Genomic DNA, 21482 nt, shown 5'->3' with positions numbered 1-21482 from the left:
GAGTTACAATGTAATCCATGGAAATTATACCACAAGAAAGTGTTACATAACTATTTTATACCATGGCACGGAAAATACACTATGGCCAAGAGGGATATCAATGCAGCACCTGATGGGAAGGTGTGGTGTAATATCATCAAGTATACTACGGCTTTCCTGTGTTACCGATTGGCTTTATTTTCAGTGGGCATGTTATATTTTAAGATACTAGTCACTGCATACACCTGTCTCTTGGTGGTACATGAGGCATCTAGAGAGTGATCCACTTTTGTAGTGCCATTTTTCCTTGTAAGAAGGAGAGTCAAGCAACTGGACTAGGATCACTTCAAATCAGGAATCCCTTGTAGCCTATGAATAGACTCCTCAGTTGGGTCTCAGTAATGGTCAGTGTAAAACACAATTTTTTACAATAACTGTCTAATTTCTTGCACGCTGATTGGCTCATTTTTATCATGAATAAAAATACAGACGGATACAATTTTAATTTACGCAAGCTTTCAAGTTCAGCTTTCAGCTGTCAAACTGTCAACTTTTAACCAATGAGATTTTATGGACTTTTTTAAGTAGCCAGTCAAAAAATGAGAAAAGCTATTGACAATAGAAAAACATTTTTTTTCAGGTCATTTTTTCAGTAGTGTTACGGCTGCATTCGCATCTCATTCTTTCATTATTTAATTGCTACTGTTGGACATCTATTACCATGGAATTCATATACTTGAGCCGAGTATTACGTCCACTTAACATATAGGGCGGAACCTACACACGACCGCTCTCATGTGGCTTTGATAGCTCAGTTGGTAGAGCCTTGCACCGGTAACGCAAAGGTTGTGGGTTCGAATCCCGTTCAGAGCCTGAAAATTTTTTCAGGTCATTTTTCCAGTAGTGTTATGGATGCATTCGCATCTCTCATTCTTTCGCTATTTTGCTATTGACAATGTTTCTGTCATTTTGAATAAGATTCACTTATCTTTGTTTACGGCAAGTTAACGGCGCCTTTTCCCTCATTTATTCCCACCATTTGACCATTTTGGGGTCTTCTTATTGTAAAAAACAAACTGACATCAGTTTTTTATGTGTCTGTCCTCCTATTGAATATAAAGTTTATCATAACATTGTCAAAGTTTACCCTTTGACAATGCTATAATGCATTTTATCGATCATCAATAAGAGGACAGACGCATAAAAAAAACTGGCGTCAATTTGTTAAATTATAATTTGGTTTTGATCATTAAGATTTGATGAATGATAAGATCGGGGGAGGAGGTACTCCCTTATTTTGGCTATATAGGTAGTGCAGCCCCAAACGGTATGGTTTTTCAGCTGTTTTGGTCATTCTTTTAGAAGAAGCTACTTTTTCATCATTATCGATAAGACCATCAACAAAAGGCCTTCATAAGTTATGTTTAGGGCAACTGTGCCAGCGACAACAGTCATAAACAGGGTATCGAATTTTTGGTCAGGTCAAATAGGGTAGGGAAAATCGCAGATCTTGGCCATAAATAGGGTATGGTTTTTGTACTCTAGCCTTGATATGGGTATGTTTTTAAGAAAAGCCACTTTTTCTTCATTATCGAAAAGAAAATCAACAAAAGCCCTTTACAAATTATGTTTACGGTAATTTAACATTGGCCTGAACTAGGGAACTAATTATAACGCAGGTCTGAAACAGGGTTTTGATAGGGTCTCAAATTTTTGGTCAGTTCATAAATAGGGCAGGCAAGGGTTTTGAGAAGCGGGCCTCACACCCCCACCCAATTTTTCTGGGAGTAATTCCCCCTCCCCCCCAAACCGGGATTAGACTCAGCCAGTCTCAAACCATAGTAAAAACCCCAAGTAAAACCAGTTAAGCACTCAGTTGAAAACCTCTCCAAAGCAAATAATTAACAATTATTTACCAATGTGGGGTTGAATAGTTCTTTGCTAATCACCTCCGAATCCACCCATCAGAACACGCGAAAAACACTATTCACTTGCATTCAAACTGTGATATAGCCTGTATCACAGCCGCCTCTCCCCGGAAAAAAAAAATCTCTCACCGATTTTTTTTCCGGGGAGAGGCGGCTGTGACACAGGCTAACTGTGATATTGTCATGCAATAAATATGCACCGATTGTAGACCCCTGAAGCTCTTGTTCCCGTCCAACTGGGTGGGGAAACTGGGCTCGAAGTTGCATCATCACCAAATCCTGGCAAATTAGTAATGGCGGCCCTCTCTCGATCAGAACACTACGAACTACAGAAGATTGTGAACATTATGGGGGACGAAACTACGTGTCCAGTCTGCTTGGAAGAATTTCAGGAGCCGAAGTGTCTTCCAAACTGTGCTCACAATGTTTGTGAGCGATGTTTGGAGAACATGGTGCGTAGAAATAGTATTACCATTTCATGTCCCCAGTGCCGAGAAGAGTCTTTCCTTCCATCTGTAGGAGTGTCTGCTTTCCCCACCAACCATCTTTTGTTGCGACTTATGGAGAACACTCCTGCCAGAAAGGAAAAAAAAGCTGTCAATGAGGCACTGACAGTTTGCAAAGATAGGGTGAAGGCGGCAGAGAAAGCGATGAAAGAAATGGGAGAATGCTACGAGAAGGCCACAGATCAGAGCAAATTGTTGAGAAGCGAGATTAACAGCATGGCTGATAATTTGGTCCAGATCGTAAATGATCACAGGAAAATTCTTCTTTCTCAAGTTGATTGCTTTATGACCGAAAACTATGACACTGATTCTCTAGAAAGAGAGAGGGAAGACATTGGAGCTTTTGTTCAGCAAGCGAAAAGTTGTATGCAGAAAGCCAGTGAAATTCTTAAGCAAGGTGAAGTTGGAAAAATTCTGGACTCTGGAGACTTGCTTGTGAAGCAGTTAAAAGAAATCAGTTCCACTGCAGAAGCAAGAACACTGGAAGCCAGAAAGCTATCTAGTCAGGCGGAAATGGATTTTTGTCACTGCCAGCTGTCAGAAATGGAAGGCAAATTTGTGGAAATGCTTGGGAAATTAACATTATCTGCTACCAAGTATATTCATAGTGAAGCTAGTGCTGGTGTTATCGATTACAGTACATGTGGAGAAGAAACACAGACCATTGAAACTGGATATTTGGCTTTTGCCATTGCTGCGTCAAATGTGTCAGGTGACATTGTTGTGCTAGATGAAGAGGAGAGACGTGTTTATGTCTACTCTTCACAGGCAGATTACCTGACATCATTTCGTATTAGATATGGTGACCTGTGGGACATAACGTTTTCCAAGGATGATGAAATTATAGTCTTGAACCGAGAGTGCAACCGTTTGCTTCACTATGACAGAGAAGGCACATTCATCAAGAAGTATGTGAAGGCACCAAACAACCGTGTAAAATTCACAAGGATATCTACAGATGCCAGTGGTCGCTTGCTAGTGACCTCAAGTCCTAGAGACTGCTGTGATGAACCTGAGGATGAAGTACAGCCATGTATTCTTGTGTACAATTCTGATAGAAAGTTTCAGTTTAGCTTTGGTGAAGACAAACTAGCTTGTCCTCAAGATGTTGTGTATCATCAACAAAAGTTCTTTGTTACTGATGGTGATTTGGAGTGTGTAAAGGTCTTTGACAGCAGTGGCAAATTCCTCTTTGACTTCGGCAATGGGGATCTCTTAGATCCAGTTGGCATAGCAGTTGATGTAATCATCAATGCCATTTTAGTGTGCGACTGCAGTAATAATGCGATTGTGGCCTTTAAACCAGATGGAGAACTAATTTCAAAAATTGAAACTGATGAAGAACCTTTGCATGTTGCCCTTTCCACTAGTGGAACAAGTCTGGTTGTGTGTTTTAATAAAGCAGCCTTTTTCCAAATTCTTTCAAACAGGGAAAGTTAGTTTGGTATTTCTTGGCCAGCTAAGCAGTGGCCAAACAGTTCAAGATAACATGGTGGCTAGTTTGTAATGTAATAAAACTGGAATTCTATTGATGCTTTTTAGGGGGTTATGCATTTGAATTCCCAGTCTGGATTTCAAACCTTTTCTTGTCACAATTTAGGAAGATCTGCATGTTACAGTCAGAATTTCAACACAATTTGTATCACTCATTGTCATTTATACTCCTCCGTGTCACTGTTTCCATGTCAAGGTCCTCCTTATTGTTCAGATAAGCAAGTTAACAGATATCCGCTTCTGCACACTCATTTCAGATTAATAACTATTCTAAGGCATGATTTGGATCTCTGTAGAGCTACATGAACACCATCCATATGGAATGCTTAGACATCCCTCAAGTAAGGGTGGATAGAGCTCACCATGTCAGACATCTGTTCTGGCTCCAGTTCAGACATTATAAACAATCTCACTGTCCACTGGACAGAGATTTACCTGGATAAAAGCATTATCCATTTTTGAACTGCAACTTTCCAAATGCTTTGAGAAGCATCATGTTACAAATCCCTTTAAAACACTAGTTAAGATGTTTTTGTATAAATTATCTGAGATAGCTATGAGCCTGAAAGAGGTTGTAATCTCAGCAAACATGTGTAGTGTGGGTTCATTGTCATTAATATTAGTTTAAAATGTATTCACCTGTTGTCAAACTAGTGTCAGCCTGACTGAGAGTATTGACTAACAAAATGCTCAAATTTCAAGGATAAAGAGCTTTTTATTTAATAGATACAATGAGAGACTTCCTTAAGGACTATGCCATCCAAAGGGTGAAAGGGTTTAAGAGAGACCATAAATTTATGTTGTGTGTAAAATATTTACTATTTACAAAACAGGTACAATTTGTAACATTGTTTCACAAGAAGATACACAATTTATTTGATTAGTCTATTTATGGCACAAGCATAGCTTACCAATGATGCCAATGTGTGCAAACATTAAAGAAATACAGTGAATACAAATATTAGGATATAGATGTGTTATTTCAGGGCAAAACTTACTGACAGCAAATTAATAATGTAAATTGAGGCTTTGCAGTTCATGTCTGATATGTCGCTGATATTGCATGTATATACAAGATTTTATATTTCTATGCATGAGAGAAATCATGTGATATTTAGTTAGCTATCTTTTTTTTATTTTATTGGTTCTTTGATCACAAGTCTGGGGTCTGCATCTACCAGTGAATGCTTACTGTTTTGTAAACAGTCGATCAAGTGCAGTATTAACATGGCATGTTCAAAATTACAGTTTGAAACAGATGATAGCTGGGGTTGGGGCACAGGTATATCCCGAGCCTGTGTTGCTAAATTGGAAGGAGTTTTCTCAAATTTAAACAAAGGAAATAATAAACGCGACGGTGCAGTTTGGATGTCTGATCTTAATTAGCGTAGATTTTTACGTTTCCTCCTTAGTTTTAGTTTCGATTGAGAAAGATATATCAAACACGAAAGACCGTGTTTGACCTTATTTCCAAAGACATCAAAGTTCATCAAAAATACTCCGCTGCGCGTCGTACTTTCCACTCTCTTCTCGGTGTTTGGAAATGTGGTCAAACACGGTCTTTCGTGTTTGATATGTTACGTAACAAATGAGAAAGCTACCGGACCTGCTCACTTCGGATTTGTCCGACTGAAAGCAGATGGAATCCAGGTTGTTCAAAGCACGATTACGCTTATCTTTGGTTTTTATGTTGGCATTAATTTCGATTTCTGTTTTGTAGCTTTCTATTAGTAAGTTTTAATATAGGCTCGATTTCTGCCGCTCTCTAAGTCATGTCTACGTTTCTCCGCGGGCTCCTTTCCCGTACAGCGGCTGGTAATCGAACCTAGTTTTAATATCGGCTGGTAACGTACGAACTATTGAAATCAGTCTGTCGTATTAAAGGGCTTTTTAGAAACCCGTCTCTAATGTAAGTGTCTAGTGATCGGTTGCCCAGAAAATTCAAACCTGCCTGAAACCTCCCTTTATCCAGCTGCCTCAACGATGTGCTCGGAGAGGTACTCAACAAAGGTTCAACGAGAACGCTCCGCACAGATGTGAACTCCTGTACCCCTCCCCCCTTTTACAAAGCATCCGTTGACAGAAAAGGCAACCATTTCATACACCTTCCACAGAAAAGAGTACCCCGGCTTTCAAGTACCTACTTTCCACTAACTCAGAATACTTTGAAGAATCAGCTATTTGGTGCGTTTCTTCGAGGATATTTTGAAAGGCTCTTTTAAATACCTTAATGACGGTTCTTCCTGGCTTCAGTCGTCTATACTTCAAGTCGTGAATTCCCTTAAAAACATCTCCGCTTGAAACGAAAAGTACCCTCATTGGGTGGAGCTGTTCTATAAGGAATGCCATCCACATCAATGTGAACAACCACCTTTTTGTGTCCAGAACCTTCATTTCTTCATAAATGATCAAGATACGAACTCTCAAAATGCCTGATGAGAAAATAAAAGTTGAATGGATATTGTCTCATGCGCATGCGAACTAATTACAACATAAGTCGATGTGGGTCAGAAATTATGCCTTTCACGACACAGCTAGTAACTCCGTGTATTTCCAGCTCATTTGTATGGTCCGTCGATATCATTGCTTGGCGAACAAGTGTTCCCGTACGAGCGAGGAGTTTCTTGCTGGCATGCTGTTGGCGCGGAAATTGGGGCGAGAGCGCGAATGCGGAACAAGTTTAAAAAGCTCTCTCGTCGTGACAGGACCAAAAGGACTCGGGTAACAGGCAAAGGCCTGTTCCCAATCCACTTTTCTTTAATCTGCTCCTGGTTTTGATCAGAGCAAGCAAAACGGGAAAACGTAATTTGGATCGACATACGAAATCATCCCAACGGAAGTTTAAGTTTCAGTTGTTGTATATCGAGGTACAGGCAGTTTTTTTGCCATTTCTCTTTCTAGCATGCTATATACACTGTACATATTGGACTGGATGTCATTCCCAGGAGACGGCCCAGTATCAAACATTTTTCCCTTTAGAGAACCCTAATCAGCAAAAGGCTTTCAGTCTGGCAGAAAAACTATTGTACAATTGTCAGAGCTAATTCTTGGTTCTTATTGAACAAAAGAGGGTAGGTTAGTTTTTATACGCATTTTAATTGACAACTCTGCATGAAAGTTCTTTGAATTTCCTTGAATCACGAGATGCGACGTCTTGTCAGTCAGTGCAAATGGACCTGGCGCTGACCACATCCGTTGTTGACCTTTCTCCCGAGCACATGAGTGAATCTTGAAAGAATCGTCACTGGTGTACAATATAATAATCAGGGAAATTTGAATAACGAGCAGACCAGTACCGCCAAAGGGCAAATAAGCACATTGTGCGGTGTTGACCATAAATACCGTTGATTTCGATTTTCGCTATGTAAATATTTTACCCTGAACTTTCTGTTATTGTAAAATTGTAACCAGGTCTTCTCAAGGGGTAAAGAACCTCGCAGTCATTGGAAAGCACTAGATCTCTCTGCCCACAAGTTTGACAATCGCGGATTTACTCGCTTGCAGTCATGTAAATATGAGTCATTTTCGCTGTTTACTCCCACGCCTTGATTTCCGAGATAATTTCTCAGCGAAGCGGAAATCAGCTAACCCTCGTGCCGCAAATCCACGAATACTAACAAATCTTTAGACCACGAATTAGAAGTCGGTCAGCAGCACGGACGAACCGGGCACCAAGAGTGTTGTTTGCTGTTTGTTTGGCCCATAACTCTTCTGATTTCTGCTTTGATAATAACATTATAAGTGAGATCGATTTACTTGAGACCTTTGTTTTCGTGTAACAAAGCGATTTCCAATGAAGCCTACGATGGTTTTGACCGACGAAGACGTCCTGCGAATAAGAGAATCCTTGGCGAAGACACTGACACCTCGGCACAAAGTTGTTATAGCACCTTGCTTGGCCGAGGTATTTGTAAACAAGATGCGACTAAGCATTCTCCGACGACCCACCAAAGAAAAATGGAGTACCGTAGGACGAGGAGTTGTAGCTTTAGTCTATAATACGGACAGCCTTGGACAACGGATTGAAATCTGTTTGACGTCGTTAAAAACCCGCGCAGTGGTATGGAGAGAGACTGTTGTCGCGGACATGACAAGGATCGAGTCGCCACAACCAACTTTCCACACTTTTAATAGCACCAAGAACTTTCATGAAAAAGCTGGAATACGATATGAAAATGAAACGGTTGCCAGTCTTGTTCTCCGAGCGCTGAGTGTGTTTTCATCGCAATCAAACTCGAAGAGAGATACCTTAAGAGGCTCTGGACATAGACCGGCCTTGAGGTCACACTCCTTCAATGTCGCACCAAGGCCAAGACACCCTCGAGCTCACGAAACTGCTTTTGAGAGATGCACGGTGGCCCTGTCCAATATTCAAATACAACAAGTCTTCAGCGCGGAAGGAAGGCCTCTGGCTGCGCCACAAATAGCGACACCGTGCGGAGAAGAAGCGAGCGCGCTGACTGCGCGGTCGCAAGAAAAAGACCGGCACCTTGTTTCCATATCCGAGGTGTGCGAGAAACCCACAACCGATATTAGCCGCATTGAACGGCCTGCCAAGCCGGAGATTTTGAACAACAATCGGCCCGTCCGAAGTTTTAGTTTGGTTCGACGATGTACGGAACCAGTTCTCAAGAGAAGGGACTTGATGGTAACAGATTTATGTACAACTGAACTTTAAATGATTTGAAATTTCAACAGACTGAGAAGGATGACCCTGCACTGAAAGCTGTGTAAATGATACGAATGTAAACGAGCCGAAAACTCAAGAAGTTATTGATATTTTTGGAATATAGTGCTACATGCCAGGGTGAAATTTAATATTATACTAGTGTTGAATGTGTATAGTTTTTAAAAATGGAAATCGGTTTGAAGGAGAAGACTTCGCAGTAAAGATTAGCGGGGCAATTAAGAATGGATTTCTAATATCTACAGTAAGATTAGATCGCGTACAGATTGCTTAGAACATAATTTTCCTACAAGTTAATTTATTGAGAAAAATAAAGATGTTCATATTGCCTCTCCAGATGTTTCTGTTATTCCCTTGTCTGGTGACCATTAAACTCAACACCGCGTCAAATCGCAAACTTTAAACAGAGTAATTCATCGATGAATAATTACTTGTAATTATAGCCATTTATTTACAGTTCGAAGGATACCGTAAACACATTTCAACAAGTACAAAAAAGCAAATTGTACGCGACTGAGTCGGATGGTATTACCAAAGGGTGTGTTTTACTGTTATTTCCTTTTCTTAAGTACGTGCCATGTATTCCATAGCTAGTGAGTTGAGGCACATAATTACATAGTCCCGACAAGACGGCCTTCCCGAATACAATCATCCGTGATGCACGTCCGGTAGCGGCTTGTAACACAATGAAGTGTTCGTAGACGGGTGGGTGGGCACCCTTAAAAGCCCTCATTGTGGTTAGTGATGACTTAGCAATGGCATGCAATAGTTCAACATCAAGGTCATATCGAACGCAAGTAATGATTTATTCAGTTTAAGTTTTACAGAAACTTTTAGTTTGTTACTAAGTAAAGCTCACTTCTACTTTGATGTTGACTCTCACTGACTGAAGGAGACTGACGACTTCGAAAAGTACCAAAACTGAAGACCAAAACCTACACGTCTAATAGATTGAGGAAGTTTTGATTTTGATTTTGTGAAGTACTGTCCTTTCAAAGGCACTCGGAAAATGTCAGGAAGTCACTAGAAAAGATAGCGAAAATGGACGATAAGATCTGCAAACTTAAGTCAATTCCCGACTGGGTTGGGATTGGACCGTGAGAACGGCACTCTCAGCAAGGCCGTACTTGAGTTTTCAAGCTATAAGCTAGGGTGATTCCTTTTCTTTTGGTACCATAAGAATCAGCCATTAGTAACAATGATTGTTTTTCTGTATTGTGAAGTATTTCCAAGTATTTGTTCGACGTATGTTAAGATGAGTAAGGAGGCAGTAATCCTGTTTTGCCACAGGTACGGAGGAGAGATATTAACGGTTTCAAGACCTAAGCTTATCATCAGTGGAATCTGAGGTTACAAGGGATAAAAAAAATTGGTAAAAGTCAGTAAACTTAGACTAAAGAACACATAAACACTGCAATCCACAAACAATCAGTCTTCGACAGTTTGGCTGAGGACCGGACATTTGAATTTCAGTTTATGGAGGTGAGTTCATTGGATATTAGACTGACTGCAAAACAAACTCCTTGACTGGATAATGTGCGGCTTGTTTGAAATACAGCTTTTAACCAATATTCCTTTGTTTCTATATAAATGACGGAAAATTAGTATACGATTAATTAACTCGGTGTCTGATTGGAAGAGATTCTAGGCCTGCAGTCTACCCATGATCCTGCAGTCTACATCCCGTGTGTTGCCACATTTACATTTGTTTTTGTCTGGACCGTGGATCTTCTTAGATCCAATGTGTTGTTCATTTTTAACATGGTCTCGGCCATGTATTTTTTGTAGCACAGTTTTTGTCTGTCTGCAGTTTCCTTGTCGGGACATTGGACATGACATTCCGGATTTTTGCTTGTTGTGTTCCTAGTCACACGTTATGCATGTGATGTTAACCAATCCGTACACATGAACCTTGGGATTTAAGTTTCATTTGAGATCATAACCATGTGCATTTAGTGGACAATCGATCTTCGTGCTGGTTGCTCTATTTTTTTCGCTGCTACACAGTGCTGAGGAGAACCGACTAACCAATTCGAAACAGCTGTGTACGGTTCCATCTTGGCAGTTCAGTTTGGACTAATTCAAGCTATGTCTAGCTCTCCGTTCTACTAAAGGTCTTTCATGTGTATCAGTATGCTTTTAGAGAAGTCAACTTTACGGGGACTTAAAACTGACCGATAAGAATTCACTTCAGAAATCACCTTAACTATCATCTGGGTGCCATTTTAAATAATTTTCATTGCATTTGAGGCTGGTGAACGAAGATTTTATCAGACTAGGATATGAATTGCCAGAAGTTGTTCTCCAGAAATCTTTGAGCTCATATCCTGGGCGACCCTGCGTGGCAGAGGTAGCCAGAAGCAGTTTTATTTTTCATTCTCGCGAGGACTCGGCGGTGAACCCGCTGAAGCGTGATTCGCGGCGAGCGAAGAAATACACCCCCCAAAAATAAAATTTCTGGTTTCCTCTCAATGGTAAGGAATCAAGGCTTCACTGTTCATGTACTCTAAAAAGAAAAAAGAAAAAAAACTGGGTCCCTAGCTTGCTAGAGCATCCCGTTTTTTGGCGTGAAACAGGAGCCGAAAAAACCTGGGTGCTCTCGCAGGCTACTGGGTCCCCCCTCCACTCACAGGTTAACTGAGCGGGCTCTAAAAACCTTGCTGTGAGCATGATAGCGTAATTACTGTGCTAATTAGATTTATAACCAGTGTATACAGAAAATCGTTTTTAAAAGAGCCGCACTGCTCCTCAGCGAAGAGTTCAATCATTCTGACCCCTAAATGTTTTGCATTTTCTAAACGGCAAATTTTTATCTGATTGCGATCGATATATGAATATAGTTAATTTTCGGTTTGAGAAAACACGAAAACTTCCACACCAGGCAGGAGCTCATAAAAATTCAATTTTTAAGCCCATAAAATTTTATTTTCTTTAACTATCAGGCAACAGTCTCACAGACTCTTACAAACAACATTCCCTTTCCTTATGAGAATGGACATTTTTGGGAGACCACCACTGACATTTCGTACAGTATATGACACCTTCTCCCGAAAAACAAACAAATCTTTGATTGCAGACCGGAAGTTCACCCCACCCAGGTCACATCCGAAATGAAAAGAACTGTGGTGACGTCATACGGTTTGGAGCTTCGATAGCAAAAGGACTCTTGGAAGTGCGTTTTTCTCCATCAGCGAAAGCGAAATCTCGGAGAAACTTTATTTATAGCGTTTCCTTCTGCATGTATTTATTCAGAAATGACACATGATCAATTGGTTGTGGTAGAGCGCTTGTAATCCGTTCAACTTTTCGTTTGTTGGAGGTGTGTTCAACGACGACGAAGTGCATTTACGATTGTTATTAATTTGAGGAGTTTTTCTTGTCACGTCTTTTAAATTCGCTGGCTTAAATCAGTCATGTCCATTAGGGCAACGCTTAGTGACGATGCCTTAAGCGAGCGGTTATCAGACAAAGATGTTTTCAAGATCAAACTATCGTTATCTTGCCTATCAAACCGAGTTGTGGTGTGTGGAACGACAGCAAGTCTTTACCTCTGGCAACCTCCGAGCATCGAACGTCCTTCGAATCAGTGGACGCTAGAACGCAAAGGAGTTCCAGTTTTGGTCATCAGCACTGGAGATTCTGGAGCAAGGAATCCCAAAGGAGTGCATCTGAGTTTAGTGGAACGAGATAGTGGCTTTACAACGTGGAAAGAGACGCTAACTTCGAGTTCAAATTACAGAGAACAACAAAAGAACTTTCATACAATGATGCTCTCAAATGGAGACGGGGCAATGGCAGGTTTTCGTTTTAATTGCGAGGAAGCTGCTAACGTGTTCTTAAAAGACGTTGAAGCTGCGGTGCAAGAAATTTTGTCCTCTACTTCGGCCCCGGAACTAAATAAACTTCCGAGCTCTAGCAGCAGAGAACGGTTAAAGAAATTCCGTAAACTAAAGAAAGTCGAGATATCAACGCCATGTTTATTTAGTCATGTAACGAGTATAACAGCGGCGACGCAAATTGGCGAGGGTGAAAACTCTCAACACAAAAAAGACAAAGACAAGGGGAAGACTATGAACGGAGATCTTAGCAGACCAGCTCATATCAGAAGAGCTTTTAGTATGTCGAAGCGAAGATAGCTGTGGGGTTTAGCTATTTTTCTAGGTACTGCACTTTAATACGCTGGCAACAATCGCAAAGCGGAAATTTTGCCCAATTTTTGCTGTGTTTAAACAGCTAAGTTTATACGGATTAATATATAGATATAAACAAGTATTTTAGACCATCATTTTGATGTGCGATGTATGTATTTGTGGCAAATATTGTCAATAGCTTGATAGAGTTGTTTTTGTTTTAACATAGAGAGTTATGTCGAATCACCTATCGAGTAACTTATAAATAAGTCATCTTCAACGCTTGCATGTAGCTTACGTCGGCCGTAAATATATATACACTGCTCTTTGGAACCTTTATTTGATGTGGTTGTCTAACAGAGGGTTGTAATTTAATAAATAATTTTTAGGCCGGACCTCGAGTAAACATAATTTTATTCTTCGCTAGATGGCTTTTCTAAAACGTTGTTGGCTTTTATCTGTGAACTGTTGACCTAAAGCAAATTTGCATCCATAAATGGCATTCATTGCCCTTACAAATCAGGGTCTAATTCTCTGAGGAATGTAGTGAAACAAAGACCAATTATCCATGCCGAGAGATTTTGTCTTTGGATGTAAAATATTATCCACAGACTCCTCGCCAACTGATATGATAGTGTGATATTTTCACCAACCAGTGTGTTTACACCTGGTTTAGGTTATTTTCGAATATGCCCGTACCAATCCAGAAGATTTTTCCAATCAGAACCGATTTACTCTATAATCCAAGACCAGCTGTCGCTCAGCAGTGCCACAGAAGGCTATCTCAAATTATTTATCAGGAAATTGTTGTCAATCAATGTCTTGATGAGAATCTCCAGATCTATGCATTCTGGGTGAAATCAACAAGGAAATGCTGAGAAGGAGGGTGAACAAACAAAGCATACAGAAAGAGATCTTCACTTTGTTCAGTTGGGACAGTTTGCTCGAACCATTGAAAAAAGAGGACAGTTTGAAGACTAAGGAAATTAAAATGTGGAGGATCCGTGGAGCTGCAAACATCAGTGCTGCTGGCAGACATAAAAAATGACAGCCACTGTATTAATTAAGTCTGCTAGCAGAGATAAACAGTAATGCAATTAGAGCCTTCTCAGATTCTAAAGAAATCAGTCCCTCTCATGTTATCCAGTAGCGACAAGTGCACACCTCAAGGGGTCTGAACTGTACAAATTAGCCATTTCCTTTTTGAAAATACCTAAGAATTTTCAATGAAATGACAGCAAAAGGGCTTTATGAGGTAGACACTAAATCCAGTTATCTCATCAGGCAAACCCTGGTAAAGAGCCAGGCTCAAGAGTTGTAGTCCAATAATTGGACTTCAACAACTTTAGTTACATATAAGGAGTGTGCAGTACGAGAAAATATCCGTACCCACTCCATGGAAGGCCATTGGATATTCAGAGGGAGTAAGAAAGTAGGGGTCTTCGTGCCAGTTTATGTATGTTACTTCTGTTTTGACAATAGGCCACATTTAATATATCAATATTTGAACATGGCTTGGAGGCTTTCAGGACAAACTTCTCTATTTGGTGGTGTTTTCTATGTATCCAAGTCTCTTTTGAGAATTGTGCGACAAAAAGGGAACTTAAAAAATTTGCAATTTTGACCCAAAAGCCTTGGATCCATGTTAGAATATTGATATATCAAACATGGCCAATTATAGCTATGGTGTGAGACGCCAGATTGAGAGCTTTACGTTTGAACCGGGCAAGAGATAAAGAAGAAAGGCTTTCCAAATACTGTTTTCATTGCTCATGGGGTGTGCCAAAGATGTAAAATGTTCTTCCTAGAGGCAAAAGAATTAAGATATTGGGCATCCTGAGAGAAAGAGGGCATGCTCCATGCACTTTTCTTTACCTCATCCGATCCACTAATTATGAAAGAGAATGAAGTGGTTATTCTAAATATGGCACCCAGGATCAACCTGTCAGAAATTGGTACCTAACTAAATTGGTACCTAAATAAAAATGAATTTAAGCCGCACCTCACTGGGATTCTGTTTCCAATGATCAAACTCAACCCCCACCCCCACCCCCGTCCCAACTAACGCCAAAAAAAAGCTTACAAGGTGGAGAGAAATGTTTCCCATCTTTTTGTTTTTTGTTCTGCAATGTTAGGCCAGACAAAGTCTATAAAAAGTTTACCCTTTACTGGTGAGCCCCTACTCTATACTGCCAAGAGTAGACGCTTTCAAAACTTTCACGGCTTCGGTCAAAGTTGAACAGTTATCTGGCCGGTCTGAAAACAAGTGCTTTTTACCGAAAATTTTCGCTGGGAAAACCCGAACATTTCCGAGCACTAACCCAACCTAGTTCCCAGGGTCTTCTCTGCACTGACGTTGTCAGACTGAGACGTCACGTGAGTAAACCACCTCAGCCACCTCCCGTTCTCGAGGAGAAGACCCTGGGGACGAGATTACAATCAACTATGGCGGCAGTACGCGGAGCTGGCGATAGCAGTCCATACCTTCTTCTCACTCTTGTCAGGCAGTAAGTTGTTTCATTTCACGCTATTTCTTCGATTTAAACTGGATTTGAAAACATTCCCATGGAGATAAGTGTTACGGCAATTCGTTTTTCTTTTCTGTAAGATGGTTGTGACGTGTCAAGTACCGGCTTTCTGTAGTTACTAAAACATTCCAGGTGATAAGTTATTGTGCGGAATTCCTTTCAAAACTTTCATACAGTGTTGATATTTTTTCAAAAAAGGAACCTCATTCAAGTACCAGATTCAACGTGAAGGATGAGCCTTGCTCAAGTTGGGAAAACGGGACTGGAACAACCAGTAGTTGCCGGTCAATGTAAAACGTAGACTAGCTACCGGAAGACTATCGGAGTACTATAGACTGCAGACCAGGGGTAAAATGTTGACTGAGGGTGAATTGCCGACTGCAGACCAGGGGTAAAATGTTGACTGCGGGTGAAATGCAGGCTGTGGACCAGGGGTAAAATGTTGACTGAGGGTGAAATGCCGACTGCAGACCAGGGATAAAATGTTAACTGCGGGTGAAATGCAGGCTGCAGACCAGGGGTAAAATGTTGACTGCGGGTAAAGTGCAGGCTGTATACCAGGGATAAAATGTTGACTGAGGGTGAAATGCAGGCTGTAGACCAGGAGTAAAATGTTGACTGCGGGTAAAGTGCAGACTGCAGACCAGGGATAAAATGTTGACTGAGGGTAAAGTGCAGACTGCAGACCAGTGGTAAAATGTTGACTGAAGGTAAAGTGTAGACTGCAGACCAGGGGTAAAATATTGAGTGAGGGTAAAATGCAGACCTCAGACCAGGGATACAATCAAGACTGCAAACATTTTACAATGTTTGTAGTTTTGTTACCTTGCAAAAGTCACAGAGAGATTCCCTTCTCTTCCTGCTCTGTGAGAGACAAGAAAGAACTTCTGTTTGCAATTGCTTTGATTAGCTGCTGCCCACAACCAGGGATGAATAAATTAAAAATACTGGTGTTTGACAAGTTTTAACCGGTTTATGACTTGACAGTATCTGCTGCACTGTGACTGGCTACAAAATTACTATTGGCATGACAATGCTGCACTGCCATGGGTTCATCATGTCCATCTAGTATGCATCAAATTCAAAACTTTTGTCCAATGAACAACATGCCATCGCTTTTATATACCCTGTAATGGAAACCCGTTATGGTTTAATATGACTGAAGGTCTAACACTCAGTACTTTTTTAGACCTCAAGTTGCTTTAGAATGTATGTAAAATGATGGCAGTCACAGTTTGAGCTATGTCCTGTTTGAACTCTATCAACATAATTATGGGCATAGGTGATAGTCTTTTTTGCATCCCCTGTGGGTGAAATGAAGGCGCTAGGAGATGGCTTCCATTTCAGCGAAAACAACGGTTAACAATACATGCATACCACTGACAGTTGACTGTTATACTATCGACAGTTCACTGATATGCTGCCGACTGTTGATTATAATGTACTGGTCAGGGTGTTAGACCAGTGTCAACTAACATACTGACCAAGTGTTGACCAATAGTGGTGACTAATGGTCTACCAGCTTGTATAACATGGCGACTGACACTCAGTCAACTTATTGACCAGGTATCAGCCGATATATTGACCGACACTTGGTTGGCATGTCATCCAACACATGTCAACTGACAGTGTCGGCTGATACTCGGCTAGCCTGCGAGCAGGCTCACCTTGGAGTCATGAATACTTGGCCTACAGATAGTACACATGATCTGTTTTGTGCCCTATTTACATTACCCCTCATCACCACAGAACAAAATGGCGTAGACAAAAAAGGTGCGTCAAGTAAATAACTGTTAACACCTGCGAGTCTTATTGTTTGCCTTGGCTTTTCCCTTTCAGTGGTGAAACTACAGAGAACAAGACTGATGTTATTCAAGGTAAAAGGCTTTATGTAAAAATGATATGGACACTTTAGGAAGTTCACATCAATGAATCATATTAGTGGTGAAATGATTTGAATAATTTCTCAAACTCTTAGAAAAAAGAAAAATTGCTTCAAGAAATTGGGAGTTTAAAATATCAGGGGAAAAACTACAGTGGAATAAATCCAAGGGGAATACTGGGGAATATAATAAGGGGGACTGAGGGGATATAATTATTGCATCAGCCATTTAGTGCACATGAAAATGCATTATTTTGTTTGGTAACCTGAAGAATAACATGTTCACATAAATCTAAGAAAATGGATTTTGTCATTAAGCCAGCCCTACATAACAAGCAACATTTAAAGTAAGTGATTACAAATTAATATTATTTTTTAGGGCAGACAGACACATTATTGAATGATGAAGGTATTGAACAAGCAAAGCTTGCTGGAAACAAATTATGTGATGAAGACTTCTCTCATGTTTTCTCCAGTGACTTACAGAGAGCTTTTAAGGTGAGTGATTAATTGAGCAGGGTCCCTTCTAGTGAACCTGCTATCAAGGTAGGGGCAGAGAGAGCAAGAAGGGGCAGTGTTGTCCTTACAACATCCATGCATGAATGGTGGTCAGCTTGTCCAAAAAAATGAGCACAATGGCACTGTGTCAAGGAGCAGTAATTGCAAGAGCCTGTTTGGAATTTGTTCCTCTACTCTTGAAACAGAGTTACACCTTTACTTTGACACTGACAGGACCAATAGCTGAGGCTCACAAGGAATGACACTATTTCACTTTGGACTGGGAAAACAAGGATTTTGGTTAGTTTGGGTGTAGTAACTCAACTTGGGTTCTTGCAGCTGTAAGACCCTTTGGAGTAGAAAGGTTTACAATTCTTGTATAAAAGATAATTATAGCTCTTCCCTAAGTAGTGCTGTAACCCATATCTCTGTTAGGCTGATTACTTTTTTGGACAACGATTTTGACTAAGGTAATGCTATGACCCATTTGTTTGCCAATATGTACGAGAAAGCTAAATTCACTTAAGGCATACAGAGGGAAATTCTAGCTGCCCCAGGCTGAGGGTTGTGATTTTACTGCAGTGTACTTTACTGTTTAGACTTGGTACTTTAATTTGTTTTTGCTCAATTTAGACTGCAGAGGAGATTGTCAAGAAAAACAATTTCTGCTCTCACAAGAAAATTGTGGAGGATTCTCGTCTAAGGGAACGAGTGAGTATGACCAAACGTAGCTGACCCAGGGTAGGGGGGAAGGGGGTGAATCTCTTCAAGACAGTAACAGGGATGCTTGTTCTATGTGTTTTAGGTTGGTGGATCTTTAGGGCGTTATATTCAATTTGTTAGTCTACAGTTTATACATGGTTACTGTTTTAACCTTTCAGGTGCACATTTTGTACAGTTTTGCTATAGTTACAAGATTGGTCAAGTTAATTAGAACAAGAATTTATTTAAAAAGTCGTCATCACTTTACATACAGGCATGATTTAATAATGCTTAGAACAAAAATTAGTTCAAGAAAAATTGATTGGACAGTTTTGACAATTTTATGTTAGATCAAGGTAATATGCTCAAGTATATTGCTTTCTGATCTCATTTCTTTTGCTGACTGTCAAGTAAGAAAGTACCGGTAAGAGTTTAATGTGAAGTGTCAAAATTTTAAACTTTGTTTGTATTGTTAAGAAACAAAAGTTTTTGTATGACAAAACAAATCTTTGTCCATTTTTTAGTGCTATGGTGTGGCAGAAGGAGTATCAAAACAGACGTTTATTCAAATGGCAGCTAATAACAGCATGAAACCAAGTGTTTTTACTCCGAAAGGGGCAGAAACCGTTCAAGAAGTCAAGGAAAGAGCAACAGAATTCTTGAACTTCATCATAGAAGAAATAGGACACTCACACATCGACATCAACAACTGTTTTAGTCACACCCAGACTGACAATTTCATTAGTAGTGAAATTATTGATGACTTGCAAGGCTCAGCATGTGAAATGCTTGAAAAACAAAAGCAGCAATCCCATTTAGCCAATGTTCTGATTGTTTCTCATGGTGGTGTTATACGGCAGTTGCTGCTCTACTTTGTTGATGATTTAGAATCTGATTTTCCAATTGGAGCCAACAGGCAACTCAGATTTGTATCACCAAACACTGGCATTTCAAAGTTAAAAATCTTTATAAATGAGGAAACAAAATTACCTGAATTTGTTAAGTGCATCTGTTTACATAGTACAGAACATCTTGCAAAAGATGAAGGTTCTAAATGAAATTTCTTTAATTGTTTTAATCTATTTAAATCATAAGACTTTGTTTGGCTCTGAATTTTGTTTTTTATGAGATGTAATGATACGCAGCCAAAATTAAGTCTGTTTCACCAAAATGGGTATTTATTACTTTTGCTCGATATATTTGAATTTAGTGTGGAAATATTAGTTATTCATTATGCCATCCCCATAAAGCGTTTTGCTTCCATCCCTCTCTCTTTTGTAAAAGTGAGTCTGTCAGTTGGTAAAGGTAGTAGATAAGCTGACGAAAGAGGCATTGACAAATTAACAATTTATTAATTCAATGAGCCTCGATTGTATCTTCCCCATGACTGCCATTTTACATTGGAGCCACCTTCACTCTGACAAAAAGGCAGTCTCAAACTCATGAATAATTCATTAACTTTAAACAAAGGAAATCTTGACCGTGATGGTGTTTGGATAACTGATCTAATTAGCATAGATTTTTTTACGATTTTATTTCTCTGTTTTCTCCTTAGTTTTAGTTTTGATTGAGAAGATATATCAAACACTTGAGACAGTGTTTGACCACATTTCCAATCACCTTGAAGTTTGTCAAAAATACACCACTACGCATCACATTTTTCAACACTCCCCTCAGTGTTTGGAAATGTGGTCAAGCACAGTCCCTCATGTTTGATATATTACTTCAAAGATGTTGTTCAAGGGTTACCTTAGATGTCAATCACTTGCAGATGTATAATATGAGGTGTATTAAACTTGGCAACTCAATGAAACGGGAGCAAGCAATGAATCTAAAACACTTTTATTTTTGCCTTGTTTATAAAAAATACTGGGTCAGCCATTGATGGGAAAGGGGATGGCCTTATTGATGAAAATTTGAATTAAAAACATTATGTATTTTGGTTAAAAAAAGGAATAAAAACGTTTTTCAAACTACAGTTTAACTTCACAGCTTTTTTCTTAAATTAAGCTATAGCTGCTTTTCTCTACACCAACTGGCAAGGGGCAGAAATTGCTGCCTACCATAGATGAGATGGCCTGCCAACTACTCATGCGAGTAAGTGTCATTGTTCGAATGTCCTCATTGTAATATTGTACAATGTAGGTTAAGGACTTCAGTCCTGTATTATATTTACTGAAACTATTAGACTGCACAATCCCACATTTGCTATGAGCAACTGTGAACTCCACTGTACCTTGTTGAATTGTGGAAAACTTGGGCTCCAAGTTAAATGCTATTTTTGTAATAGCACACATTACGTGCTTATGTTTTTGGGGGCTGAGCCATCTCTGGATATTGACAGACACTGAATGTTTACTGCCAAAATAACTTTTGAATAAAGAAATTAGAGACAACATGTATTGAAGGAAATTTTTAATGTCTAATATATATATTTATACTGTATAGTGCCATATGTTACATTACTTTGTTCACTATAACAACATTAACAATATAATAAGTAAAACCCACCTCTAAACATCTAGGCTAACTATATATTTTTGAAACCTTTTTTTATATTTTTTCATTCATGAAGACTGTTCCTATTTCACCACAAATATACAAAAATATGGTGCATCTGTTTTAAAGGTACTGACCATAAAAACTAGCAATCATGAGCTATTTCACTCTAACAGCAAAAGAAAGACAAAGACAAGACAAATTTGTGCTTGCAATTTTCAAGACTGGGTTACACTTATCACAAGATGACGGTCTCTTTCTCAAAAGATTCAAAATAGTATCATTTTGTTTTTGTCTTAAAATAAGCGCTATTACATATTTTGAAGTTCAGGAATATAGGAAATCAGACTAAACTGTGATAACAATGTATGCGAAAACTGAATCACAAGTGCAAAGTTAATTTATGTGCATGTTTATTAGCATGGAGAAATATCAAGGTTTAAAAAAACTGTCCAAGATAAATGTACCTCTGATAGCTCAGTCTTTGAATAGAACTACAGAACAACAGCATCCTGGACAGTCATGGTGTATTAGCAGTGGAAATAGGCAGAATTGGAATACTGGTACCTCATTACAATGTTCCATTCCCCTTGGTACTTAAGCTCCCTAATACGAAGCAATTTACATGTTCAGCACAGTTAGGCTGCGC

General features: G+C 39.6%; 4 protein-coding genes across 4 annotated transcripts; all 4 read left to right on the top strand.

The window, feature by feature from the left end:
• Positions 1-1284: 1284 nt before the first annotated feature.
• Positions 1285-3859, top strand: LOC145479038 (uncharacterized). The gene has a single exon (XM_081457282.1). It carries the CDS (start codon positions 2201-2203, stop codon positions 3851-3853), a length of 1653 nt encoding a protein of 550 aa, XP_081313408.1. The 5' UTR covers positions 1285-2200; the 3' UTR covers positions 3854-3859.
• A 3836-nt stretch (positions 3860-7695) lies between these two features.
• LOC145479040 (uncharacterized) lies at positions 7696-11720 on the top strand. The gene has a single exon (XM_081457289.1). The coding sequence runs from the start codon at positions 7701-7703 to the stop codon at positions 8583-8585; it is 885 nt and encodes a 294-aa protein (XP_081313415.1). The 5' UTR covers positions 7696-7700; the 3' UTR covers positions 8586-11720.
• Positions 11721-12007: 287 nt separating this feature from the next.
• LOC145472416 (uncharacterized) lies at positions 12008-12730 on the top strand. Its single transcript, XM_081454954.1, has one exon. It carries the CDS (start codon positions 12008-12010, stop codon positions 12728-12730), a length of 723 nt encoding a protein of 240 aa, XP_081311080.1.
• Positions 12730-20312, top strand: LOC145479041 (fructose-2,6-bisphosphatase TIGAR-like). The gene is made up of 5 exons (XM_081457290.1): positions 12730-15231; positions 17092-17129; positions 17514-17632; positions 18266-18343; positions 18859-20312. Exons 1-5 carry the CDS (start codon positions 15170-15172, stop codon positions 19390-19392), a joined length of 831 nt encoding a protein of 276 aa, XP_081313416.1. The 5' UTR covers positions 12730-15169; the 3' UTR covers positions 19393-20312.
• Positions 20313-21482: the final 1170 nt, after the last annotated feature.

The sequence above is a fragment of the Orbicella franksi genome, chromosome 2 (genome assembly GCF_964199315.1).
Source record: "Orbicella franksi chromosome 2, jaOrbFran1.1, whole genome shotgun sequence".
NCBI classification, from domain to species: domain Eukaryota; kingdom Metazoa; phylum Cnidaria; class Anthozoa; order Scleractinia; family Merulinidae; genus Orbicella; species Orbicella franksi.
The sequence above is the reverse complement of the archived record's forward strand: the minus strand, read 5'-3'. Positions and strand labels throughout refer to the sequence as shown.